The sequence below is a fragment of the Pseudopodoces humilis genome, chromosome 3, assembly GCF_049639895.1.
Source record: "Pseudopodoces humilis isolate 2021_Gansu_Grassland_sample_001 chromosome 3, ASM4963989v1, whole genome shotgun sequence".
In the NCBI taxonomy this organism is placed as follows: domain Eukaryota; kingdom Metazoa; phylum Chordata; class Aves; order Passeriformes; family Paridae; genus Pseudopodoces; species Pseudopodoces humilis.
Window position 1 is genome coordinate 11,056,311 of NC_142202.1, and position 27,686 is coordinate 11,083,996.

General features: G+C 55.2%; 1 protein-coding gene across 3 annotated transcripts; it reads right to left on the reverse strand.

Moving 5' to 3' along the window:
* Positions 1-1,251: 1,251 nt before the first annotated feature.
* Positions 1,252-26,599, reverse strand: LOC102106274 (cullin-9). 3 transcript variants are annotated; one of them, XM_088052787.1, is made up of 42 exons: positions 26,513-26,599; positions 26,160-26,221; positions 24,505-25,113; positions 23,571-23,725; positions 22,678-23,211; positions 19,600-19,738; positions 18,424-18,617; positions 17,580-17,955; positions 17,170-17,371; positions 16,676-16,883; positions 16,393-16,577; positions 16,053-16,261; positions 15,680-15,911; positions 15,177-15,282; positions 14,647-14,874; positions 14,393-14,483; positions 14,154-14,325; positions 13,871-13,976; positions 13,607-13,702; positions 13,344-13,519; positions 12,709-12,842; positions 12,453-12,629; positions 12,096-12,211; positions 11,475-11,657; positions 10,976-11,133; positions 10,506-10,716; positions 10,255-10,420; positions 9,987-10,132; positions 9,692-9,809; positions 9,060-9,256; positions 8,721-8,980; positions 8,280-8,643; positions 7,840-7,980; positions 6,098-6,262; positions 5,837-6,000; positions 5,612-5,705; positions 5,348-5,422; positions 4,756-4,866; positions 3,346-3,463; positions 2,868-3,001; positions 2,585-2,676; positions 1,252-2,207 (listed from the first exon to the last, which is right to left on the reverse strand). In XM_088052787.1, the coding sequence occupies exons 3-42, from the start codon at positions 25,097-25,099 to the stop codon at positions 2,012-2,014; spliced, it is 7,524 nt and encodes a 2,507-aa protein (XP_087908913.1). In that variant the 5' UTR covers positions 25,100-25,113; positions 26,160-26,221; positions 26,513-26,599; the 3' UTR covers positions 1,252-2,011. The 3 variants fall into 3 exon arrangements, with proteins under 3 accessions (XP_087908913.1, XP_087908915.1, XP_087908914.1); XM_088052789.1 differs by having other exon boundaries at positions 18,424-18,614; positions 26,430-26,590; XM_088052788.1 differs by having other exon boundaries at positions 26,430-26,590.
* Between the last annotated feature and the right edge of the window lie 1,087 nt (positions 26,600-27,686).

Sequence of the window (27,686 nt, forward strand, 5' to 3'; positions counted from 1 at the left end):
TTGCTTTTCCATCTTTCCCAAGGGCTGAGGTGAGCCTGACTAGCCTCATATCCTGGACTGTCCTTCTTGACAATGGATATATTATCTGCCTTTTCCCAGTCACTGGGAGCATCCCCTCAATGGACATGACCTTTCAAGGATGATGAAAAGTGGCCTTGAGGCATCTGCCAGCACTTTCAGTGCTCTCAGATACACCTGCTGTGGTACAGAATCACAGAATCAGTATTGTTGGAAGGGACCACAGTGGGTCACCTGGTCCAGCCTCCCTGCTCAAGGAGGGTGGCACAGGAATGACAATTGAAGACACCCTTCTTGTTGTCCTTGACTCCTTGGTCAGTGTCAGGTAGGTAGTTTGACTGGGGCAGTACAAAATGTGCTGTCAAACCCTAACACAGGTGTCCGGTGAGTTCAGGGAGGACAGAAACCTCCCACAGAGCAGAAGAGCAAGGTTTGATCACGACTTTCAGTATAAACTGAATAAAATATAAAAAGTGGATGAGGAGCTGGAGACATGAGTCTCCACATAAGCAGCTTAGGCATCTAGGATGTTCTGCTCTGTCCCCAACAACCTGGGAAATTCAGGTTGTTCCTGCAAGGACTGGTCCCACTGGGGAAGACAAGGCTGTCAGGGCACCCCCACCCCCTGAGGGCCCAGAGAAGTGTCACAGGAAACCCACTGCTACATATGGGGAGCAGGGCTGGGACTTCCACCATGACTCTACAGGACTAGGAGCTACCAGCTGCAGGGAAGTGGAAAAATCAGTCTTCCCTCATGGTCTGTACTGGCAGGTGCTCCCTGTCCAGCATCCCATAGGAAGCCCACATCCCCCCAGTTGATATCCAAGGCCTAAGAGCCCTGTATCTCCAAAACAATCCCCAAATCACCCCTCAAGCCCTGAAAGCAGTCCCACATATGCCTTTTGCTGGGCACCAGATGTTACCACTTCCATCAACATGCAAGGATCAACAAGCAGCACCTGGTCCCAGAAACACCAACCCCACCACTCTGTATGGCCTGGTTCCCTGCCCTCTTTCCCATCCCTCCCCATACCCTCTCACTGTTCCCTGAGCTGCCCAGGCAGGAAAAGCCACTTTGCAGGGTAGACTGTGTGGTCTGGGTGAGGATTCCAAACCCATGCTAACTTCACAAACAACCTCTGGGCTAAGCACATCCAGGTCACATCCTCACTTGACGATATCCTGCTCTCCCTCCACTCCCCTGTTCCTCACAAACAAGAAGAAGGCTTGTGCTAGAAGAAAACTGTTTATTTTTTTAAACAGAACTTTTTTTCAACTCTTGTTCCTTGGAGTTTTCATATTTTTTTGTAAAGATACATATTACCTGAACAACCTCTGCATATATATATATGTATAGAAAATATATCTGCATGCCTATATTTATAAACTTAAACAATCCTGCAAACTTGTATCACTCATAGTAGCCCTTCCTGCTTCACAACAGAGAAGAGAACTCCAACAAGGGGCAAAAATGCAGCCCCTCTCAACCAGAGGAACCAAACCACATCCATCTGTGGCTAGAGAGTATCCCACCAGCTCCAGCTGGGAGGCTTTGAGTGTAAATGCAGATTTTTACAGCATTTCTAGACACTGGCCATTGCTAGACAGTACCGTGCTGGGACATGTGCCACCCTCCCCTGTGCCCAGCCCTTGGGGAGAGCACACCAAGGACAAGGTGGCAAGTGGTCCTCACTCTGCAGGTGGGCTGTGACTTTCTAACTCAATTACATATCTATAGGCAGAACTGGAGAAAAGGGAAAAAGGCAAGGAGATGTCTTTCTAAAGGAGGTGGCCACAGTAACACAGACCAACTGCCCAGAGCATGTTCCTGCACATTCAAAAGTCACTGAGCAAGAAACCTCCCAGAGGAAATGTTTTGTTCCACCTGAGAGCTCCTCCCTGCCTTTGAGGAAAAACATGAACACAAACTGGTTGAGACTAAGTAGAGGCAGAGGTCCAAGGCAGCAGGCTAGGTGACAGAATACTTCTAGTGTTAGCTACGATAGCTATCATCATCATCAAAGTAAGAATCACAATCTGACTCGTTATCAATCATAAAGTTGTCTTCATCAAGGTCATCATCATCATCATCATAGTCTTCCTGCCACTGTGGATCATACTCCTCATCTTCAACCTCCTTGCCACCTTCATCTGTGTTGGGGGAGTCACACAGGATGATACGTTTTTGCCTGTTGAGAAGGAGAGCATAAGAGCAGAGCCTCAGCCTCTGCTGTGAGCATCAGCTGCCACCCAGCCCCACAGCACCCTGCTGTCACTGCCTCAGCATCCCCATCCAAAAAAACTCAAGAGAGCAACTTATATACTGAGTCTGCCAGTGACAGAGCTTTCTTGATCATAGCTGCATACAAGCAGAGGTTTTGCTGCTTTCCCTACACCACTATGTCACTTAAATTGCTACCTCAAACCACAAAACAGGATGCAAATAATCAGTGTCTGTCACTCTTTTGTATGTCAGTGAGCACAGGAGAAAACTCTGTTCACCTGCTTTTTGCCTGCACTCACTCACCTTCCCCTAAATGCCAAACCATCCACTAAGAAAACTCACCCTGTACATGCAAGGGCTGAAGCAGGCACATTTGCGAGTTTCAGCTTTCTCTGAACAGCATCTCCTGAAGTCTGGAGCCCAACATGGAAATCCTGTTAGCAGGAAGGAACAGCCAAAAGAGATAGAATCAGTGTGTAATTTGGGGTGTATTTTGTGCTGCAAACCCCCACCCTGCACACACACAATCCTGAGTCTATCTCCTAAGCTGATCAAGCCCTTTAGTTTGCCCACAATCAAATTAGACCAGAGCAAGACAAGCCACAAACAGCCAGGAGGCCTTCACCTGTGTGGAGTGCCTGAGAATTGCAAAGAGACGCTCCTTGATCTGCCGCACCAACTCCAAACTCACGTGGAAATGTTCTGCTTTTAGGAGCTGAAGGGAAGTGGTCAAGTCCTGGTACTGCAGCAGGGTTTCCTCTGCAATTCAAGGCCAACAAAGTCATGCTGCATCCCACACTTTTGAGCAGAGACTAAGTCCTTGGCTCTGACTGTGAAACCAGCCATAGCTGCTTAGAATTCCTGTGCATGTGCATTCCTCTTTCAGAACAGAACACGTTGCTCTTTACTGCATCAATCTCCACTGGCAGCCAAACTGCTCCAGTGGACTCCCTCAGAAATGACATCAAGAAGGCAAAAATGGGCTGGGAGAAGTGAGGCCAGCTGGGTGCTGGTATATGTGCCACTGCCCCACTACAGAGCTGCTGTTCTTTGACTACAGCTGGAAATGCTAGGCACAACTTCAAAGAGGCTGCAGGACTTACCCAGAAGGATCTGCAGAGCATTAGTGAGCAGCTCCAGACTCTCAGTCTGCTGTTCCACAATATCCATGCTCTCAGTGTCCTGGTTATAGTAGCTGTAAACACAGGAGTAGGCCAGCACCTGGAAAAGTACAGATCACGTTGTTATGCACTCTCCTTCAGCTTCAGAGTGGGCAAGGGAGCAGCATCAAACCCTTCCAGACATCATTATTATCAGTGGCCTCTGGCCATAGCCCAGTGACCCCCTATGACAAGCAACAGCAGCACCAGACTAACTAGAGCTACTGGCAGGACTGGAAACAAATGTGCAATTATTTTATACTGAAATCTAAAATAACTGATTATTCCCACCTGCAAACCATCACAAGAACACAGACTGTAAATGCATAACAAGTGTGACAGACCAGCAGGCAGAGTCAAACTCATCAGCACACAGGACTAGACAATGCTGGGCAGCCCAGGCTGAACAAAAGTGCCAGTGAACTAAGAGAACGGACCCCAAGGGAAGCAGGCATAGTGCTATACAGCACAAAGAGCCCACAACAAAGGCATTTCATCAAGTGGCAAACTCCAGTTATGAATGAATGACTCCTAAAGCCATATAGGCACCCAGCAGGGAATGAGATCACTGTTTCCATTTAAAGAAATGGACCAGAAAATCCAGTAGCAGCAGCAACAAGCAACAGTGATATGTACCCCAGAAAACTCAGGGGCTACCACACTGAGAAGACAATAGGGTCAGGCACCCTTGTCTCACATGCCTCTCTCAAAATCAAGCCTACCTGCAAAACCAAGGTGTATATGCAAAGTCAGTACTGCAAAGACAATTCCCACCTCCTGCTGATGTTTCAGGACAGAGCAGGAATTACAGGCCTAAGGTATCACAGGCTTACTGCACACACACAGTGGCTGCACTACAAATAATTTTTAATGTGGCTATGAGGACATGCAGTAGGTAACTCACTGCTTCCAAAATATCTACAGTTCATTAAATGAAGTTAAGAAAATTGTAACATGAGCATCAAGAGGAACTTCCTGACTGTAATACAGGATCAGGAGAGCTTTCCAAGTACCTTCACTGGGGCATTTCTAATAGCAAGGGACCAAACCCAGTGGAAGAAAACCCAAAATGTAGGCTTTGTGTTGATTCCATGGTGTCAGCTTGAGCTGAGCTCCAAATCCTATGACCTGACTGTAAGGAACACTGCAAACAGAGCTCAACTCAGACTCAAAGCATGGAAGGACTGACACGAGCTCTTCCCCTGTTCTGATGCTACTCCTCCCCTCAAGCTTCCTCTGTCTCCTGTTGTTTGGAGAAGAGCAAGGTTGGTGTCTCTTCACTTTAAGAAAGGCATGAAACACACCAACAGAATTAAGTCTAAACCTCAGCAAGACTATATTACCCAGCCTTACCTTCCGTGCCTGTTCTAGCACTTTGCAGGCATCAAGAACAAAGGTCAAGTTCCTAATTTTTGGCATCTCTCTGATGGAAGAAATACTGTTCCTCAGACTTACAGCAAATTCCTGCAATAACCAAAGGAGGGGAGGAAAAAGTCAACATCACTGTCCAGCTCCACGAGATTGAAAAAAACAGCACCTTCCACACAAATAATTGCTAAGCATTCTGAAGTGCCATCCCAGAAAATGCAGGCAGCAGCAAAGCATTTCATGCATACAACTATGAAATTTCCACTGTGCCATCACTTCAACCTTTTTACAGCACCTCAGCTCTGAGCCTTCAGTCACTATTGTTTCCAACTCCTGCACCACTCTGAGCCCCTGGGCACCTCAAATCAGGTGCTCAGTTTCCACAACAAACTGAATAGAAGAAAGCAGCCAAGGATTACTCCTTAATGCCAGAGCCAGGGCAAAATGATCATCCAGTGATCCCCACCTGGATGTGAAGCCTGCTTCTAAGCAGAGAAGACCCTGACACCACAGGAAGTGCCCTGCTCACCAGGGCTGAGCAGCAGCCAGCATCTGCAAAGGAAGGAGGAGGCCTTACCCTTGCATGGTGATGAAAGGTGCATCTCTCATTGTAATCCTGGAAACGCTTCTCCTGCCAAGCTGCTTTACTCACCTGAAAGGAAAGGTACGGGAACTTGTAGCAATTTCCCTCGAGTACCAGGGCCACCTGGAAATGCCGTATTACTGGCAAATTCATAAAGCCCAGAGTAATGGGCCCAAGTGGAGATCCTTGCCATCTCTAAGAGGCTACAGGGGCCTCTGAACACAAGCATGAACCAAGGAGATACAGCAAGCCACTCACCATAGCAGAGCAGTTGTAATAATCCTTGTGATTCGGCCTCCAGGGCTTGAGGCAGCGCCAGCAGAAGCCGTGATTACACTTGGCACATGTCATACTGCAGAAGGACAGTGGGAATCAGCCCTGACAGCCACTTGCAGACAGCTCCTGACAGTGCTCCCCTACACCACAGCCAGGGACTGTGCCACCCAGTCACAAACACAGTAGCAAACAAAATTGTATACTCACTGCAGGCACCCCTCGTTTTTCTCTATCTGAGCCTGGCAGTTTGGGCAGTGCTTTGAAATGAGCTTAGCCAGATGTTTGCTTTGGGCTTCACTTGTCATTCCCTCATAGTATCCACCATCATCTACCCACCTAGACATGTGGCTGCAGCTGGCAGGATAATGGGCCTGAGAGAGAGAAAAAGACTATCAGTCAATCACACAAAAGCAGAAGGGTACGTGCCAAACCTGAGACATTACAGCCTGTGATCCAGCTCAGCCTTGCCTCTGGGAAGTTGCAGTTGAAGCAGGATATCCAGGAGCACTTGGAACAGGCTGCTCCATAACCAAGTCCATCCTTAAGGAGGATCTGATCACAGCCCTGAGGGTTGGTGCACCATGTCAGGTTGGAGCAACACTCAACATAGTGTCTGAGGAGGGCTTTTTCGTACTGCAATGAGAAACCAGGAAGGAGATTTAAGCCTGAGAAGCTGCATGGTTAGGTCTTAAAAGCAGGTCTGGTGCTATGGGCTATGCATCTCACCAAACAGCTGCTCAAACAAACAAACACAGCACTCAAACAACAAAACAGCACTCAGTCAGTTTACTCTTTCATTCCCTCTGTGTTCATTTTTCTATCCTCCCTGTGTTGTATCTGGAAGCTGTTTAATTTCAGAGAATTGCTGAGGTTGGAAGGCATTTCTAGGAATAAAACCTGATCCAACCTCTCCAGCTTAAAGCAGGAGTGTGTCTAGTTGGATTTTGAATATACCCAAGCAGAGAGACTACAAACCTCTCTGCCAAAACTGGTCCCATATCTCACTAGCCTTACTATTGGAAAAAAACAAAACAAACCCAACCTCAACAACCAGATTCCTTATATTTATATATAATTTCAGCATTAGATCTTCATACAATAATCTAGTTATTTTGAGGTCACAATTGGACCAGAGACCTCCACAGATTATTGCAACCCAAAATATTCTATGAGTGTATGTGTGACTCTGTAAAGGACATTAACACTCCAGCCACACCACTTACTGATCAAAAGGAAAACATAACATCTCAGTGAGAGCACCATAGCAACTTGCTATTTATGTCCACCTGCAATAATTATTTCTTTTTATAAAACAGTCACAGCAAGAGGCTACTAAATCCTGCTTTCAGACAGGTGTGACTATGGGATTTGCAAAGGCAGTAAGGACTAATTGTCCATATATATGCACTAATTCTCCAAACACTTCATATAAAAAACAAGACAAAAGATACACCTGTCAAACAACAGAGCAGAGGAAGAGAGACTGTTATGCCCAGCAATTAACAAAGAGTCTGTCATGTGACAGCTACAGCTCTGCTGTGGGGAGGGCATTCAACTCTAAAAACTGAAAGAACAGAAAAAGTAGCTTCTGCTTTAGAACAAGCAGCTACTGCTGCAGCCTGATGACCATGCCCTAAGGTAAGCAGAGCTCAGAAAGCCTGGTTTAGAGACATCCGTAGACTCACACAGACTTAGAAGATTAAGTCTGATGTGGTAATTCCTGCCAGCTTCACAAAAACCTGAACTGCTCAAAGCCAGAGACTGATGAAGAGAAAGGACATAGAGGTCACTGATCCAGCAGTAAAATGAAATTGCTCACGTTTTTATCTGGCCTTGATTTTTATAATATTATTATTATTACTACTATTAATTATTATTATTTAATTGCTGCCAGCACACTAGTAGAGGATACTTGTCATGAGCTGCTACCACAGCTCTCATCTAGTCCTGAACTAATGATGTCCCTGAAATGTTGGTTGCTAGAGATATGTTTAGAGGAAATACCACTGTGCTCTTTTGTTGATGTTATGCTTTCCAGAACAGCTGGTATTGACCATAATCAGAGACAAAAGACAAAATCTGGCTGGCCACCATTGTCATGCTGCCAGTCTTGGTAACAGGAAGGGGAAAAGCAGTAACAAAATTATCTGATAGTGCTGACCAAAACGTAAGAGAGCTTGGACACCCAGCAACCACCCCTCCTGCTTCACCTTGGCTATAATCTCCTCAGAGGACACAATGAAGTAGATGAAGGCGGTGGTTGGCTGAGCACGGCACTCGGATATGGGACAGGTGCAGTTGACAACCATGTTCTGCTCAATGCGAGTTGTGAGATATTCCCTCCAACAGGGCTGCCAGGGCACAGGAGTTGACATCAGACCTCAACACAGCCATATGACCCTGGAAGCCCTCCCCACCCAGCAGAGGGTGTACAAAACCCCACAGATCATGGGTAAGTACCCCAAAGCACAAAAGTGGGAACAGACAAACCAGGGGTGAAGGATCACAACAAAAAAGTGAGCTTAGAAAAGAGACTGGATAAGCTCTGAAAAATTCCCTGATAACACCTTCAGACAAAGAACAGCAGCTCCAAGTAGACAGCAGCAATTCCCTGTCAAGTAGCAGGAACCAAAGGCCCCAGGACCTTCACCTTGCAACAGTAGTGCATGCAGCAAAGGGTTGGTGGCTTCTCAGTGGGACACAGCTGGCTCACACAGACTGGGCAGTGCACTCCAGGACTTGGGGGAGGCTGGACATTCTGCACTTGCAGCCCTGAGGAGATGAACAGGGCCTCACGGTTCTCCACATAGCACTGGATCAGGAAATCCACATTCCACCTACAGTGCATGAGGAGGTGCTGAGCAACATCATCCGGTATGCTCAGAGTATCCTGGACCTGCTGTACTGTCTGGTTCATGAGCAGCTTTGCCTCCTCTGGACTGAGCGTGTGCCCCATTGGCACCTGCAGCATTGCCATGAGATATTCTTCCGCACTGTCTGTGCCAGGATTCCACCTGACGTGGAGAAACGTGTCATGTTCACGCAGGGTGGAGATGCACCCCCCTCCAAACCGGCTGACATGCACCCCTACCAATGCAGGCTGTCTCTGCTGTCCTCCTCCAGAGATGCATGGGCTGGCCTGCACTGGAAAGTCATCTGTGCTTGGCCGCCAAGAGGTGTTGTGGCTTCAGCAGAGATGTATTCCAAGACATGAGGCCTCCCCTCCTGGCGCCGGAGATAGCCCTGGTTCAGCAGGTGCAGGATGCAGGACAGCACGTCCACGCTGTGGCAGCAAAAGCTCAGGAACTGCACCCCTGGCCCCAGCTCGCCCTTTTGACAGGCATCGATCACCTGCAGCAGCAAGGGAGCCCCACTGCAGTGGCTGCAGCCCCCGTGCAGCCCCTGTGCCCCCTCTGTGCCCCCCCCTTACCCTGAACACCAGATTGTCGATGTGCAGCTGCTTCTCCAGCTTGAGGATGCGGGTGATGAGGCAGCACAGGACATTCCTCTTCCTTTCCAGGGCGCTCACCTCGGCCCTCTCTGTCCGCAGGTACCTCTGCTGGGGCAGCAGCCTCAGCTGGCGGCCGGAGCTCTGGGCCAGGGCTGCCTGGTTCAGCCGCAGCGCACCTGGAGCCAGCACCCAACCTGGGCTCAGCCAAGCCTCGAGCTGGGCCTGAAGGAGCCCCAGGACACAACGTGTGGCTGAGGGACCCAAGCTGGGCCCCCTATGGCTGCCTGCACCCCTGGCCATCCCAGCCCCGTCTCCCGCATGTGGCCCCAAGCCACAGCCACGCACACGGCCCCTGGCCCTGACCCACGCACAAACCCGAGACCCAACCGCCCACGCCGCCCCACACCCCATGCATGGCCCCGAGCCCCACCCCACACCTCACCCCCAGCCCTACACTGGCCTCAGGCCCCACCCTGACACACACCTGTGCCCCGAGCACCAACACACAGACCCAGCCCCTCACCAGCCCTACCAGCTCATGCACCCCTAAGCCCAGCACCCCCTCGGGCTTCAGGCCAGCCCCTCCCCTGGGTCCCCAGCCCCACACTCACCCCCCAGAGTGCAGCTCCCCACCAGGACACCCTGGCCGTGGGTCAGTGGTGTCAGTGCGTGGTGCACCAGGTCAGCAGGAAGCCCTGTAGTCTGCAGCAGGGCCTCCACAGCCACCTCCTGCAGCACGGGGTGGGAGGGCAATGGCCAAGATTCAGTGGCCACAGGCCCCGCCTAAGAACGGGGTCCCGTGCCCCAGACACCGCTGGAGACCCCACCAGAAGGGAAGGGAGGACACGGCCCTGCACGTTCCAGCCTCCACTGCCTCCCTGGCCCCACCGTGGCTCCAGCCCCTACCTGGGCGCTGTTGAAGCACAGCAGGATGTACATCTGTAGTGTGGACACGTGCAGAACGCAGTCTCCAAACTGCAGCTCGGCGTGGCCCAGCCACGTCCACTGCAGCCGACGGGGCTTCGTGCACTCCCAGCCCAGCTGGCTCTGGCCTGCCAGGGACAGTGTCAGTGCCAGGGACGGGAACCAGCCCTGCCAGGCACTCCCAGCCCACCACCACTTGTGGCTGAGCTGCCCTGGAGGCTCTGGGCACACCTCGGGCCACAGCACTCACTCTGCCGGCAGAAGTCAGCAAACTCATCCAGTGGGGAGCTCAGCTCCGCCGGGAAAAACCTCGCAGGGTTATCCATGTAACAGAGCGGGGAAACAGGCCAGCAGCGCGGGGACAGGGCCAGCACCTTCACCTCTGGCACATCTGCCACTGAGGCTCTTCCCAGCACCTGGGCACAGGGCACGAGGGCAGCTCAAGTCAGGCTCCAGGATCCCCATGAGGATCCGGCCTCCCCACAGGAACATCCCTCTCACCTCGTCCAGGCCCGTGTCCAGCTCCAGCAGCCGCTTATCCTGCTCCTGCAGCTGGAAGAGGCAGAACTGCCGCTGGAGCTCCTCCGACTGGGCCAAGTTGCTCAGCATATCTTGGGGAAAGCGGCTGGGGAAGCACAGCCCTATCTGCTCCACGATGCCTCCTTCCAGCCAAGACGGCCCTTGCGTCAGGAGCCGGTCCCCCAGGTAGAGCCTGCCATGGCCACCAGCTTCAGTCAGGGCTGGACCCGAGCCTGGCCTCATCCCACAGCACATGGGCCCGGCAGCACACACCTCTACCCTCCCTGTCCCCAGCAGGAAATGTGATTCCACAGCCTGGCAGCACCCACGGACACTCCACAGCTCAGGAAAAGCAAAGCAGGAGCGCCACTGCCACACCAGGCCAGGCTCCCCCAGCACACCAGGCCACGCTGTACCAGGCCCTGGGTTCTGGGGAGACACAGCAGCCTCACCTGTAGAAGTGTTCAAAGCTGTGGGCAAGCTCCAGGCCACTGAAGACGACAAAGGGCTCCAAGAACTGCTGCAGCCGCTCCAGAGGCCCCGTGCTGCCCGCAGCCCTGCGGAGCTCCTGGATCTGCACGTCAAGGTAGCGGGCAAACTGCTCACTCACCTGCAAGGGACAGGGCTGGCTGCACACACAGGGCTCACCAGGTGCCCACAGGGCCGGGGAATGTCCCTGTGGGGAGCAGCCGGGAAACTCTGGCACTCCCAAGCAAGGGCCGAGGGTGCCCAAGGACCAGCCCAAGGCAGGAGTGCACCAGGGCCGGGCCCACGCTGGGATGAGCACCACAAATCTGAGCTGAGCGCCCTCCAGGCTGCCAGGGCAGGCCTCTGTGGCTCGGGGGGAGCAGGACATCACCCACCCAGAGCTTGCCCCAGTGCCGTGGGCCGGGGCAGCTCCCCAGCCCGTGCCCAGGGCCACGGCACCGGGGCCGCGCTCCCTCGACTCACGTGCAGGGCAGTCAGGAAGGAGAGCTGCAGCAAAGCCCCTGCAAAGCCCTGGCCCAGGGCCAGCACAAAGGCAGCCTGCTGCCCAAAGAGCTCCTCTGTGGCCCCACGCAGGCGCTGGTACAGCCGGCAGTACCGCTCCGCAAGGTCCGGCGCCTGCCCCGCCGCCTCCAGGAACTGCTGCACCTGCGGGAGCAGCGCGAGGGCTGAGCCCGCAGCAGGACTGGCCCCTCGGAACATCCCCAGCCCTGCCCTGCCACCACCAGCTGCCTGGGTCCCTGGGGCTTGGGGCTGCCAAGGTGGGAGCACAGCTCCCAGGGCTGGGCAGGGGCTGTGGGGGCACTCTGGGAACCCAGCAGCAGCCCAGCAAGAAATAACAGCCTGACACTGGGCCTGGCTCCTGGCCTGCAGCATCGGCCTGGGCACAGGGCCTGGCTGAAGCCTGAGCCGTGCCAAGGTGGCAAGCACAGCACGGCTGTCCCACATCGCTCCAGGCTCTGTGGAGGCCAGGTACAGCAGCCCTGTGCTCTCCCCATGCTCCCAGGCCACTGCCAGACCCCACTCCCTGCTCCAACCAGCCAGGGAAGGTCCCACACCCCTCCCAGTCGGCCCTCCAAGCTCTACCTGCTGCTGCACCACGCCACGCCAGCACTGTGAGATTCCCCACAGGCCTCTCGACTTCTCCACCACAGCCTTTGCAGTCCTGGCCAGCACCTCCTTGTTCTTCCCCTCCTTCCCACCTGCCAAGGGTCAGCCTCAGGCTCAGCGTGGCTCCATGGCCAGGCCCCGCACACTGACCTGCCACAGCAGGGCTGAGGGGCCGCTGGGGAGGCAAGGCCGCTGCTGGGGCATGACCACAAGCCTTCCCCGGCTCAGGAATCTCTGTGCCATAGGACGCTCCCCAGAGGAGCCCCACGGCCACAGCCTGGTGCTCTGGAGCAGCGCCCACCCAGCCCCACGGCAGGGCAGCCCCTGGCTCACCAGCTGCTCTGGTCTCCTCTGCCTCGGGGCCTCCGGGGTCCACGTGCACCAGGAGCTGGGTCAGGCGCCGCACGCAGGATCCAAAGGTAGCTCTGTGTCCTGTGGCACGGCGGGGCAGCTCCACGCTCTCCAGGTACTCGCTCAGCAGCCAGGCCAGGGGACTGACACCATCAGGGTCTGCGAGGCCAACCAGTCTCAGAGCCAGGTGCCACTACCTGGGACATGGCACACGTGGGTCCCGGAGGTCACAGGGTACCTGGGCTGGTGATGCTCTGCACCAAGGGGTTCACCAGGGCCTCCCAGAACGTCCTGCCCAGTGCCCGGGCTGCCTCGTCGTCGGGAAGGAAGCGGTTGGCAAAGCCCTGCTCGTGCTGCAGCGCCTGGTTCAGTCTGCAACAGCGACCGGGCAGCACTCGGTGCCAAGGGCTGGAGAACTCCCATGGGAAAGCAGAGCGCAGTGGCGGCTCCCTGCTCTGCCCCTTGCCAAGGCACAATGGCTCACTGGCCCCACTAGCCCCCAGGAAGGACCCCTTGCTGTCTTTGGGACCTGCCCCCAATGGCCCTTGGGGCCCCCACAGCCCCTGCCAGATGGGGGCTGTGCAGTGCCTGTGGCCACGAGATCCTGCTCTGCCTGGCCAACCTCTGTCAGGATGTGCCAGCCCCTGTGGGGACCCGGCATCCTGCTCTGGGGGGTTAGCCCAGATTAAACCCAGGGGATCCCAAGGTGGCCCTGGCCAGGAAGGACCACTGGTGGCCAGGAAGGAGCCAGGGCCCCTCCCACCCAGATGGCACATCCAGCTGCTCCTTTCCCAGCCCTGCAGTCCCCTCACAGGCTGCCAGCCATGTCCTGGGACACCAGGGACGTGATGGCACAGCCAGGACACAGCTCACCTGCCAAAGAGCTGCAGCAGCTGCCCCCGGTCTCGGCAGATCTCCTGGCTCCAGGCATGAGCCCGAGCAGTGCAGGAGAGGAACGTCCGCCAGCACAGCTGCTCCTTGAAGATGGGCCAGAAAGTGGGCTTGGGACCCAGCACCTCGATGCCACGCACACGGGTGTCGATGCCACCCTACGGGAGAGAAGGACCCTCAGTTCCTCGGGCACAGCCCCGATGCCCCACGCTGCCCGCTCCCAGGCCCAGCCCCTGCTCCCCTACCTGCTGGCACCGCTTCACCCGGATCTGGATGATGGGCCAGAAGCGACTCATGTTCTCCAGCAGGATCACTCTGCTGTCCGAGGGCAGGATGGTCACCTGCAGGGAGGCACAGAGCCCTCAGCGTGACAGGCAGCCGGCAGAGGCTCTGGCAGCGCAGCTCCTGCCATTGCCACCTCCCCGAGGGCACCTCCCCGGGCCTCACACCAGGGCCAGAGCTCCCCGGGGCACAGCAAGGGCCAGCCCGCCACTTCCACGGGGACTCACCGCATTGAGCTCCGTCCTGATGGTGGCAGGGCTGTCCCCGCCCAGCACCACCACCCGGGATGGCATGTAGCTCGAGTCCTCGCTGGCCACCAGCATGCTCAGCTCCCTGCAGCACAGCAAACACGGGGCTGCCCAGCCATCCCCACTCCCTGCCCTGGCCCCTGATAGCACCACGCCCTGCCGGCCACCTCCCTCTGCCCCCAGGACCGGGCCACGGCGGCACGGCTGGCACAGATCCCCAAAGCCCCCTCCTCCACACACAGCCCTCCCGGCCCAGCCCCACCTGATCACCACCCCACACTGCATGTGCACAGTGATGAAGTGGGAGCCGGTGCTGCCGTTGGACTCCCAGTAGGTCTTGGGGTTCCTGTCCGTGAGCTTGCTGGCCTGGTGTGAGTTGGAAGAGACCTGCACCTTCTCCCAGCACTTGTCCTCTTTCACCTCCATGCTGGAGCCTGCAGGCAGAGCACATGGAGCTTCCAGCCACCAAGCCTGGGCTCAGCTCCCCCTGCCTGCACTCACCTCGGCACAGGTTGTGCAGGAAGACATCAAAGAAGGGGATGCTGATGGGCTGGTGGCTCCGGCGGTGCTCCTCAATCTGTCCCAGCACCAGCTGTGGGATGGGCAAGGCTCTTACCAGGGGCCCCAGTCCCTCCTCCCCTCGCCCCACGCAGGGCTGTGGCAGGCAGAGGGCACAAGGCCGTCCCTCAGTGTCAAGGACAGCCTGATGCCCCCAGACCCAAATCCCCAGCGCAGCTGTGCCTCCCCAGGCCCACCTGGATGCAGCCAGCCAAGATGCTGCTCGTCAGCTTCTTGTAGAGCCTGGCATACTTCTCACACTCCGTCACCAGGTCGAGCAGGGCCGGCGCCAGCGATGGGACTGTGCTGTGCTTCTCCAGGGCTTTGGACAGAACCTCGTGGGTGCCCACGTGGCACATCACCACCACACAGTCCTTGCTGGCACTGCCCAGCCGGTGCAGGAAGCCAACAACCTCCTGCAGCACCTACTGAGACGCAGCCCTGAGCAGATGGGGCACCGCTGGCACCTCCCCGGGCCCCCCCAGCAGCTGGAGCTGCAGCTCCATTCCCCTCATCCCAACCCCACCAGCACCTACCAGAGCCTGGCCAGGCACAGCCAGACCGGGCACGTGGCCACGGCCAGGACAGCCGCTCCCCGCCTCTCCCAGCACCTCGGACACAAGGCCAGGCTGCCACCAGCGGGGCCCTGCTTGCCCAGCGCTGGGCCCGGCTGAGGCACAGCCAGCACAGCCACCCCTGCCTGCCGCGAGTCCCGGGGCCCCCTCACCTCCCAGCTGCTGCTGTGGCTGCTCAGGAAGGACACACAGGGCTCCACACACTCATGCCAGGGCAGCACATCCTCCTGATAACTGTCCAGGAACTTGTTCAGGATCCTGAGTGACAGAGGGAGCCTGCTCAGGCCATGCCACACGGACAGCAGTGCTACAGGCAGCCCCGCTTCCCTGCCCCGCCTCAAAGACACCTCTCAGGGACTGGGAACCAAGGCTCTCTTGGCACTTTGCACACCCCACCAGCAGCCAGGCATGTCCTCTGCTGCCTGCCCCTGTATGTCCCAACCAGCAGCCAGGCACAGCTGCTGTGTCCCCTCATGGCTCTGTGCCCCAGCACACTCCGATCAGCACCTGCCTACGTGCTGGGCTGAGCCTGCTCCCTGTGAAGAACATCCCCACCAGGACCTACAAACATGCATTGGGTCTCCCCAGCATGACCACCAGCACTCACACACCTGCTGAGGGGGTCCCAGACTCCCCCCACTCCCCCTGCACCCACCTGAGGATGCTCAGGCTCACGGCCTTCTCTGTCCCCAGCAGCTCCAAGCTGCGCAGCAACAGCTGGAAGCAGCTGTGGTCCTGCAGCAGCTGGGCCCCCTGGCCAGAGGGAACAGGCCCTTCGCTGCAGAGCTGCCGCTCCAGGGCCACCACCACCTCCTTGGACAAGACGCCGTCGTCCAGGCCACCCAGCAGCCTCTGCACGCCCTTCGGGTCCAACAGGACCTCTCTGCCTGCCGTGACAAGGACACGTGAGCCCGGCCCGGGCACTCACGCGAGCGGCAGCAGCCCCTCAGGCTGCTCTGGCCTGTCAGGACAGCCCTGCCCGTGGCACCCGCGGGGCCGTGGCACAGGCAGGGTGGGCAGCGCGGTACCTGCTGCCTCCGGGCCCAGGTGCTCTGCCAGGCGATTGATGGCGCTGAGGGCCAGCACTGCCTGGGGACAGCCGCTGCTCTGCCCGTCCCTCCAGCAGCTCTGCAGCACCGCCAGCAGATCGCAGCTCGCCAGCTGCTCCGCCAGGCCCCGGTGCCCATCCATCAGCATGTTCACCACCAGCAGGCCGTTCTGCAGCCCTGAGGAGCCCCTGCAGGGACACAGCCGTGCCACTCTCCTCCCCCGGGCACAGAGCCCCCCTGCACTCACAAGCCCGCCCTGCCCGTCCTTCCCCCTGCAGATTCCCCCCAACCTCAGCCGCTCCCCACACCCTGCCCCTACCCTGGCACCCTCTGCATGGTGCTCAGGGCAGCAGGGATGCTACTCAGCAGGCTGGCAGAGCCCTCGCTGGAGGCAGAGCCGATGCTGGCAAAGATCTCCCGCATCATCTGTGCATCGCCGTGGTTCCAGGGCAAGCACTTCCCACCGGCAGCACCGTCCGCAGCTCCCACCAGCACCTTCAGGGCCTGCGAGGACAAGAGCGGCGCGCAGGGCAGCGGCCCCTCCAGCACCCCCGGGCCGGCCCGCGCAGCCCTGCCCGGCCACGGCGCCCCCGGGCACTCACCGCCAGCCCGGCCTGCTGCACCAGGCCGGAGCAGCCGTGCTGCTGCATGCACGCCAGCACGGCCCGCACGCCGCCCTCCGTGGCAAAGGGCACTCGCCACTCGTGGCGGGCCAGCAGCACGGCCAGCAGCCGCAGCGTCACCGCCACCAGCGCCTTCTCTGCCGCCTCCGTGCTCAGCAGCTGCACGGCCACCTGCACCAGCTTCTCCCTGCATGGGACAGGACACTCAGGCCGAGCCTCCTGCCAGTGCCGCTGGCACGCCAGCACCTCGGGCCCTGCCAGCCACCTCCTTCCTGCCCACGCTGCACCTGGGACAGCCCCGCCAATCAGCCTGCCTGCCACAAAGGGACACAAAATCCACCTCTCCTCTTGCACGTACCGCCCTTCGCACTCCCACTGCCACCTCCCGCTCTTCCGCCTCAGCACTGTCCCCCACCCTGCCCACAGGGCCCTCCCCAGCCAGCACAAGGGCTGGGCAGCACCCCACGACTCACCCGGCACTCCCGGGGCCCAGCCCGCCCTGGGCTGCGCCGACTTGCTGCTCCGACTTGGGCTCCTCCTCCAGCATCTCCACGATGTGCTTGAGCCCAGCTAAGCGCAGCCCCACGGCCGAGCTGCTGCTCTGGATCACGTCCACCGCAGCTGCAAGCTCGGCCAGCGAGCCGCTCTCACTCAGCCCCTTGCACCTGCCCAGCACTGGCCGGAGGGACGGAGGCGTCAGGGCAGCGGCGACACCTCCAGCAGCTCCCAGGGTGCCCCACACCCACAGAGCCGACACCCAACAGGCACCCCCACTTCAGGCAACCCCTGGCTGCGCGGCCCCCGTGCCCTGCCCAGAGCCTTCCCCTGTGCAGGCAGCGGTGCCAGCACCGCGCCTGTGCCCCAGCGTGTGGCAGGACATTACCCTGGCTCTGCTCCTCCGTCGCCTCTGGCAAGAACAGCCCTTCCCTCTCCAAGAGCTCGCTGAACAGCTGCGAATCCGACTTCACTGCCGCACTGCGGGCTTGGGGCGGCCCTGGGGCTGCACAAAGGTCTCCCTCCGCTGCCTTGGCCGTGCCGCCTTCGGGGCCGGTGCTCCCGCAGCCGCCACCGTCTGAGGACACCGCGCTGCTCCCTCCACCATCCCGCTCTGCCCCCCGAGCGAGGAAGTGTCTGCCGTACACACGGGAGCCTCGCAGGTCACGCAGAGAGCTGCCCTCGCACCGCTTCTCCAGGACCTGCAGCACCTTCTGCGCCAGCTCCGCAGGCACCGACAGCTGCATCAGGCCTTCTTCATCCACCTCCGACAGCCACACCGATGGGGCCAAGTTAACCTCGGGCTCGCCGCACGCCCCACGCCCCTCGTGGCGGCCACCGGCACGACGGACAGAAAGGCTGCACCGCCAGACGTGTCCAGGGCCACTCCCCACTGCCACCCTGCCCTGGCTGTCCCCAGCCCAGCTCCCACCCGTGCTCACCACCCAGCTGCAACTGGCACAATGACCCCACGGCCTTGCCTCGCCCGCCCAAACCTCGCTGGACAGTCACTCCTCCAGTCAGGGGACGCTGCCTTTCCTCTCATCTCCACTCACTGCTCTGCTGGGCCAAGCTCCCCCTGCTTTCACCCATCGCCACACACCCTCCCATTTCTGCCCCATTCAGGCTGTCCCTGCACAGCTCACACTTGCCACCTCCTCTGGGCCTGGTCCCTTCCCTGCTGCTCTCCTTGCTCCTCCTTCCACTTTCCTGCTGCAGGCACTGGCCCCTACCTGCTCTCCCTGGTGCTGCTGGATGAGACAGGTGATCTCCTTCTGCTCCTGTGCTTCCAGCTTCCTCACAAAGAAGAGCAGCTCCCACCATTCGGCACGGCTCAGTGTCTCTGCAGCCTTGGGCAGCCGCTGCCCCAGGTAAGGCAGGGAGTAAAGCCCCCCCAAGGGCTTGCACAGCAATGGCTGTGGAACTGCTGGGGAGCAGAGCAAGGAAGGGCACTGTCAGCTCTGCCAACTCCCCCATCCTCTGCTGCACACCCCACATTTCAATTCATATTCTTTGTGAGATATGATGCCTGGAAAGAGTTATACACAGAAGTGAAACAGAGCTCCTGCTTCTCCCAAAATCAGACCATGAAAAGGAGAAAGCTATTTGTTTTAAGTTAGACACTTCACACTGACATGAAGTTAAGCCTTTAACTACAAGAGGTAAAAGCCATTTAAGAAACCATCTTTTCAACTGGCAATAAGAATATTTTCTAAGTGTGTAATTAGCTGGTAATCTCATCAACATTCTTTCTTGCAGCCAGTAAATCCAAACCACTCTACAGAAAAGATATCCTAAAAGATCACAGCTGTGATTAAATAGTCATTTTAATAAGTTTTCCTGGCTAGAATCATGTCAGATGCTGAACAAGATAGGGATATCTGAAGTCTGGATTCTGCCTTTTATTTTCTCCCAGTGCAAGGGCAATGTTAAATGATTCTAGGAGATGTCTTACAAAAACAGCTCTTTAATACTTTAACAGCTTGTTAAAAGCTTAACAGTATGAAGTTAAACAAATTGTTGCTATGTCGATGTTTTTAAAAATTCTTTTCACTTACTTAAGGGGACTTGAATGCCCCTAAACAGCTTTATCTCAAAGAAATTCTACATTCATGTTTTGGCAGTTTGGTCAGTTAATCCAAACACAAAGTTGTGCCAGTTGCAGTTTAAATAAAATTTTATGCTTTTTATATCATTACTTTTATTATACATCTTGACCGAAGTCTAGGGTTCAAAAATACTCCATTCAATCACAAGCCATACAATTCCTTAATTAGCTTTACAACTAATAGTGCTTTCTAAACCCAACCTGCTACTTGCCATGTGTCTGGCCATATAAACGTCACCACTCCTATCCCACAGGATAATCAGAAATAGAGAGATGATATACACATGCATCACAATCTCACCTGTGTCTAGATTAAAGCTCTTTCTCACACTATATTCCTTTTTCTGAGCAGCAGGATCTTCCCACTGGTCCCCAAAGCCAATAATCTCCAGTATCTGCCAACGCATCCAGTAGGTCCGACCTGTTGACTGCCATAAAACCTGTGGGTGAAACAAATCCAGACAATCAGATTTGCTCACTTGTTCAATCCTCTTGCTGCAGCTGTCCTCCCATTTTCCAAATGCCTGGGGACGAGTAGAAGACCACACAATTTGTGTACAGATCTCAGCACACACATTGTCCAGTTTTGAGGCATACCATCTTTACTAACTTCTTGCCTTGGTTACACCTGGATCTTTAGTTTTTAAAAACCACTACCTTTGCCTGCAACCACTGAAGATCTCACTTATTACAGCAACAGAGGCATGAGTGCATCCAGTTAATCACACCTGTTCCAAAAGAGCCAAGCTGCAGGTGCCTTGGGAAAAGCAGACAAAGGAAGAACACAACCAGCACGACCTCGAGGCAGATGAGCTGTATATAAAGTACCTCAGGGCATTTTTATAACCTTGGTCATTCATCAACCCTCTCTAACAGGTTTTAGTCTCTTGACAAGCATGTCTCAAACGCAGCAATTGTTTCCTCTGCTTGGTCCAAGTTGCCTCTCAAAAATGAAAAGGATTTTCTATGGCTTCCCATAGCATAGTGTTGCATTTAACCTTCCGAGCAGGAGAACCCAGCAAAAGCAAGTACAACATGTCAGTAGCTTTAAAAAAACAACAGAAAAACATATGGTTTGCCTGTTTCGCTGAGCTCTTTTGGACTTACATCTGTGCTACTGTGAACCCATTGTGCTGGACAGATGAGATGCTGACAGGCTTTGGGAAAGCACTGTATGGAAGGAAATCGAGTTAAACTACACACAACACTAAACAGTCTTCAATGTATCTCTGAACTAGTTATGTATGAGCTCTAAACTAGTTATGTACCAAGTGCCATTTCAAAGGAGTTAGGGAAAGTTACAGCTGCAGGACCGACACAACAGTGAAATTCTTTCTTTGGAGAGACAAGGAAAGCAACAGCAATCAGAGCAACAAAGGAAAGATGAGAGGGGGTAAGAGACATTCATGATGGACCGGCCCAATTGCCATTCTGACCTGGTTTTGTCAATAGTGTGAACCTGACAAACAACTTACTGAAAATAAGCCTGGATGGGAAACCCAAGGGACCAACAGGACAGAGGGAATGGAAGCTAACAGTACACTTTAGCTCAACACTGAAGTGAAAACCCTTTGAAATGTATGACACTGGCAACAGGAGAAAAATATGAAAGGATCTTGGTGCTCTTTCCACCTGCCCAGTTCATTAAAAGAAAGTACAAGTTTATAAGAAACAGAAATCATAATTCTAGGAAAACACAGATATTAGAAAACAAGAAGTATAAGGACAAAGAGAGAATCAGTATGAAATACATTTCCTTTGCAATTTATACAGTGGGTTATAAAAGAGGTTTATAAACCATTTAAAAATAAGATGTAAAGCAGTTACTTAGCTGAGGGGACCTGAATAGAAACATCACCAACGCATGGACCAGAACTAGAAAAGCCTTTTAACTGAGGTACATGGAAGACAAGGAGATGATTCCAGAAAACCAGAGAAGAGTCTTGCCCAGCCAACCTAGTGGCCATCTATGATGGAGTGACTACATCAGTAGCCAAGGGAAGAGCTATGGGCTGTCACCTTTCTGGACTTCTGTAAGGCCCTTGACAGCAATCCCACAACATCCTTCTCCTCAAATTGGAGAGACATGGATTTTTTGGTGCAAAGACAGAGAGTACTTTGGATTAGCATAAGAGATTTTAGCATAAGAGTTCTTGCCTTGGCAAGAAAAAACAGAGTTTTGAAGATTGCAAGAGGATTGGATCAGACTGGTGACAAGGAAGAAGACTAAATCAATTTCTGCAAGTAGAAGAGATATTGCAAAAATGTGTAAGATTGTACAATGATCAACCCAATCATTGTAGTAAAAAATTACTAGCCTTCCTAGAATGGTATATAAGCATATGTAGCCCACAATAAATTCAGATTCTGATCACCAGTCAGTTGTCCCCATCTCTCTCAATCACCAATATGGATTCAACAGATGGACCATTTAGTTGATGAGGAATTGCCTGAATGATCATATCCAGATGTCAACAGCTCAACATCCAGCTGGAGATCAAGTGGTGTCCCTCAGGGGTCCGTATGGGGACCAATACCATTTGTTACCTTCATCAGTGACAACAGTGGGATTGACTGCACTCTCAGCAGGTTTGCTGACAACACCAAGATGAGCAGTGCAGTTGACACGCCTGAGGGATGGGATGGCATCCAAAGGGACCTGGATGAACTTGAGAAGTGGGACCCTCATGAGGTGCAAGGTCCTGCACCTGGGTTGTGGCAAACCCCAGTACCAATCCAGGCTAGAGGACAAAGGGATTGAAAGCAGCCCTACAAAGGACTTAGCAGAACTGGTGGATGAAAAGCTGGCCATGACCTGGCAATGTGCACTCAGAGACCAAAGAGCCAACCATATCCTGGGCTGCATCAGGAGCAGTGTGACCAGCAGGTGAAGGGAGGTGATTCTGCTCCTCTGCCCTGCTCTGGTGAGACCCCACCTGGAGAACTGCATGCAGCTCTGAAAACTTCAGGACAAGGCATGGACCTGTTGAAGCAGGTCCAGAGGAAGGCCACAAAAACAGTAAGAGGGATGGAAGACCTCTGCTATGAGGAAGTGCTGAGACAGCTGGGGTTGTTCAACCTGGAGAAGCTTCCAGGGAAACCTTACAGTGATCTTTCAATACTTAGAGAGGGCTTGTAAGAAAGATGGAGACAGGCTTCTTAGTAAGGCCTGTTTTAGAGGCTAAGAAATCTTAGCAGCACAACCCATGCAAAACCAGACTAGCCCTCCATGCAACTATGACAGATGCATACAGTGATACACATTATGCTACACCTACTGTCCAACATCCTGCACATAAAGGCATCATTAGGAATTTATCGGTCACCCCAGCCACTCCCTTCTGCCATTCCAATCAGAGCAAGTCTCCCCATGACCTACCTGTACTGTGTGCATGCTGTTCGTGCTCTGGAGAAACTCGCCTTCCTCCCCAGCTCTAACGTCACCACAGTCCTCCAGCAAGCGCACCCGCATGCCATGCACCAGGTTTGCCTTCAAGTACTCCACATAGTCACTGCTGTCTGCGAAGTCTGATGCAGTCAGGAATGTACAGCCCTGCTTTTTGTGAGTTCCAGGATCTGATGGCAACACAGGCTTCTGGGCAGCAGAGCTGGCTGAGGCCTTGTGCTGGAAGATGGAGCGGGCGGGGCGAGGCTGCAGGTCCCGTTGGGGCAGTGGCTCTGCCTCGTGGCTGTGGCTCCAGCCCATCACGTGCACCAGCTCCGAGATGAGGTTTGCCATGGCCATGCTGAACTCAAACTCCTGCTTCACACGGCTCCTCTCCTCAGGGACAGGGCTGGGCACAGCACAGCCCTGCTGCTCCTCTCCCTGCTCCACGCCACTGCTCAGCTTGTCCAGGAGAGAAGTCACACACAGGTAGCGCTTCACCAGGACAAACAGCTGCTTCCCAGGGATCTGCAACAAGCACAGCTCTCACTCAGCCTGCAGAGCACCTCCAGCCCCCTGCTCTCTCTGAGCCACCAGCTCATTCCCAGGCAGGCTCCCGGGAGAGCTCCAGACCAGCTGGCAGCAGCGGAGACCTCTCAGCCCACCCTCCCCTCCCTGCTCGCAGACCGGGCTCTCCAGGTACCTCTGCACCACCCCCAGCCTCTCACCAGGCCCACGTCCTGTGCCAGCTCTCCCGGTCCTGCTCACCTGCCCACCTTAAACTCCCCTCTTGGCCAGGACAAGGTGCCAGCCCTGTTCCCCCACTCCCACCGCTCCTGGCCCCTCATGCCCCACAGGCCCGGGGCTGGTGGCCGGTCCGTCCCTACCTGCGGGAGGTGAATCCCCTCGAAGGACATGCAGTGCTCTGCAGAGGACATGATCTCAGCAAACAGCTCCAGCAAGGTGCAGCGACTGTCAAAGTCCACCTGCTGCTCAATGCCATCCTGCTGGCTCAGGGACAGCAGGACATAGGCCCGGCTCCCTGCAACAACAACAAAACAAAAACTCTTCAGGCCCCAGAAAGACAACCCTCACCCCACCCTCCCTGTGAGAGATGGAGCTGCAGGAGAGGAACAGCTTTGCTGCTGCGTGTCAACTGATCCATGTTCTGTCCCTCTGGAGTGGCAACATTTTGCTCCATGGTGTACTTTTTCTACTCCTAACACTGTGAGATTCTCACAAAGCAGCAACCCCAAACAACTGATTCCAGAGCAGGGTCCCAGGGAAGAAAAGAAGTTTTAACCTGAATCAGCCCCTCCTCTGCCCCACTTCAGAGCTGCATGAACTCAGGCACTAGGACAGGGAAAGCTGGACTTCCTGTGGGATACACCACAACCAGCAACCTTCCAGGTGCACCCAAACCTCATCAGGTGATTCCAAGCCATGGCAGCACCTCTTAAATGAGGACTAGCCTCTATCCAGGGCTTGAGGAAAGGCTCCCTGCCAAGAATAGGCCAGAGACTTTCCAACTGACACCTTAGAGCAGTCACCCCACACTCTGCCAATCTCCTTGGCCTAAGTCCTCCTAACAGTTAATCAGCATTCCAGCTCAGAAACCTGGCAGGGGAGAGTTTCTAAATCCAAGAGCAGTCCAGACAACTACAACCAAGGAAGCCTGGAAGATGCAGGCTGATTCCTCCCCTTTTGCCAAGAAGCCCCGAGACATGCTGCTTCCCAGGCATCTCACCCCTCCCAAAGGCTGGCACCCCTCAGCTGCCCAGCAACACCTCCTCAGCGGCACCGAGCAGGAGCAGCCCCCACCTGCATCGTGGGCACCCAGAGCGCGCAGCATCTCGCCGGCACTGCGGCGGATCTGCTTCTCCTTGTGGCAGAGCATCCTCATCAGCAGGTCCAGGGCTCCCATCTCCCTGAAGGCGCCCGCCAGGGAGCCGATGCTGGCGTAGGCGCCCAGCACGTGCACCGTGCTCAGGATGGAGCACTCGGGCGTCCCGGCCTCGGCCACCTGGCGCCCGGCTCGCTGCACCAGGCTCCTGACATCGGCCTTCATCTCCAGCAGCGAGGCCTCGTCCAGCGCCACGTCCGCGGCCAACGGACCGGGCGCCTTCTCCTCTTTCAGCCGCGGCCCTTCCGGCCTCCTCCGGCCCAGCAGCGCCGGGCAGCTGGCGCCGACCTCTTCTGCAGACATCCACATGGAGATGTGCTCTGGCTTGGTCTCTGCACAGGAGGCACTGCTGCCTCCTGCTGCTCTCTCTTCCAAGCTGACGACGCTCCACTGGACCAGGTATTCCGGCCGGCCGTCGTGGCCTCGCCGCTGCCGGAGCAGCTCCTCTGGGTAGGCCTGCAGTTTGGGCCCCAGCTGCACGAGCAGGGTGCCATTGTGCTTCTCATTCACCATGGCAGCAGATGTGTCTGCAGAGACAGAGGGGAAGCAGGGTCAAGTTTTTATTTCTGAGCTGCATGCTGGGGAAAGCGTGAGCCAGCACTGACAGTAGAAGTGGTCAAGGCACAGCTTTTGATCGTGAGATTCTATGCCCAGGATAAAGCTTTGAAGGAAAAGCCACTTTGCAGAGGTTCACATTCCCCTTCCAAGAAAATAAGACAGTTTTTCATAAACAAAACCAGTTCCAAGCATTACTGGCACACACAGAAAGAGATTCTCCTCAAAAAAGAAACACAAAACACAGAGGCAAAATAGGCCCTTTAATAAGACAGCAAATAATGATGGAAGATTTTAATCCTGTTCACATTCCTGCCACTGGCCATAACACAACCCTCACAAGTTGCTGCACTTCTGTCTTCCCTCCTGGTATTTACCACTTATAGTTCAGACTGTGAGTTTACACAGAGCTCACGGTACTCTCACCATGCATAGGGACCTTCACATCACCAGGCCCTGAAGAAAATAATGAGCAGTTTCTCAGATCTAGTTCATACATAACAAATCAGGTTCACTACCTGAAAGTCTCTCAGTATTCCCTTCTCGACCTCTTCTCAGAATTCTTTGCCTTTACAATGTTTTATCAATGGACAAAGTCCACAGAACTAAAAGATTTCTACTCTCTGTTACCCGACTGTTCTGCATCTTGGGACTACAGAGAAGACACGGTGCTTCTCTTTTTTCATCCCTGCAAAGGGCAGCATGGAAATAACTTGCTGTCCAAGACTGAGTGCCAGCAATCAGCAAGGCAACTGCAGACAAAACCGCTGACTGAGTTCACAAAGGATTCCAGATCAGGCTGATAGGAAGGATCTCAGAGGAGCTCAGTCAGGTGCCAGTGGGGAAACAAGCCCACCACTTACACACACAGTCAAGAGAAGCAGTGAAGAAAGATACCAGAGAAGCAGTCAATCCATGTTTAACCAAAGAAGATACTAACCATCAAAGACTATGACATTAAAAATATTTTCCAGGTGCAAAGAGGAGTAGCCTGAACTCCCAAGACATTCATACTTACCTTCGATTGTGCTGCTTTCCTTGGAGTTTGCAGCATTCCAGATGGGAATCTTCTTACAGTCTCTGTAATAAAAAGGCCAAGTTATTCTCCTGTGCTTTGTAAAAGTGTTTAGATGTCACACCACAAACCAAGTAAGTGTTTTTCTTAAATGCTAGAGGACAGCTCGCACCGACGTGCCTCGATCCTGGCGCCGCGGAACACACGGGCTTTCCTCCGGGCCATCCCGGACACCCCGGCGAGCCGCGCCCCTACGCCCGGCCCTTCGCTCACCGCTGTTCCGCTGTCCCCGGAGCCACGGCGAGCCGGGCAGGGTACGGCCGGGCCCAGCCCCGGTACGCAGGAAGCCGACTCACCGCCGCGGCGGGAAGAAGGAATCGGCCCTTGAGGCGCCGCTCCAACCCTGCCCCCGGAGCGGCCCCGGCGCCACCGGGAGGCACCGGAAGCGGCGCGCCGCTTCCGTGCCCGCTACGGGAGGCGGCGAGGGACACGGGAGGGGCGGGAGCTGCGCTTTCTGCGCACGCGCGCTGCAGTGTCCCCGTCGTGTCCCCGCCGTCCCTCAGAATCCCAGGATGGGTCGGGTTGGAAGAGGCCACAGTGCGTCATCAACTTCCCTGCTATGCCAGCGAGGGAGACTCCACACCTTTTCTTGGCAGTCTGTCCCAGTGCTTGGGCACTGCACAGGAAAGTTCTTCCTCATGATTCCGCCCAGCAGAGCCTGGTCCATCCTGGGATCCCTCCCTGCAGACACTGACAGACATTGATGAGGTTTCCCTCTCAGTGTCTCTTCTCCAGGCTGAACAGGCCCAGCTCCCTCAGCCTCTCCTCAGAACTGAGGTGCTTCAGTCCCTTCATCATCTTTGTCACCCTCTGCTGGACCCTCTCCAGGAGTTCCGTGTCTCTCTTGCCCTGAGGATGCCAGAGCTGGACACAGCACTCCAGACTGGCCTCACCAGGGCTGAGTAGAGGGGCAGGATCATCTCCCTGACCTGCTGCCAATGCAGTTCCCAATGCAGCCCAGGATCCCATCGGGAATTCCGCAAGAGCACTGCAAGAGCACCCCACAGGACAGCTCCCAAAGGGGTTTCAGGCCTGAGCTGGCACCAGAGCGCAGGTATCTTTGGCTGTGGGTCACAAAGCTGCTGTTCTCCCACACCAGCTGCACACCAGGAACAGTGGTGGAAAAACGTGAAAGATTGGAGTATCTTCTGATTCCCCTGGCTAATGTTAAAAATGAGAACAAATGGAAGTTGTAAGCTGAAGAAGGCATCTGCTAGAATGAGCTGCTTTTTGGTAATGTGGTAATGTTGCGCTGTGCGTTGGTACCATTCATCTGGTGATTAATTGTCCTCATCAAGGGCTGCAGCAGGAAGAGTGGCAGGAAGGCTAAAAGCATGTCCTGTCAGCACTCAAATTATTACTGCAGATGCACCATTAATCAAGAATTACAGTGCAGCAGTGTTAGGCCCGTGGCCCTGGGGTGGTTCCAGCCCTGCACCCAGCCTCCATCCACCCTGTTGGCTTCAGTGA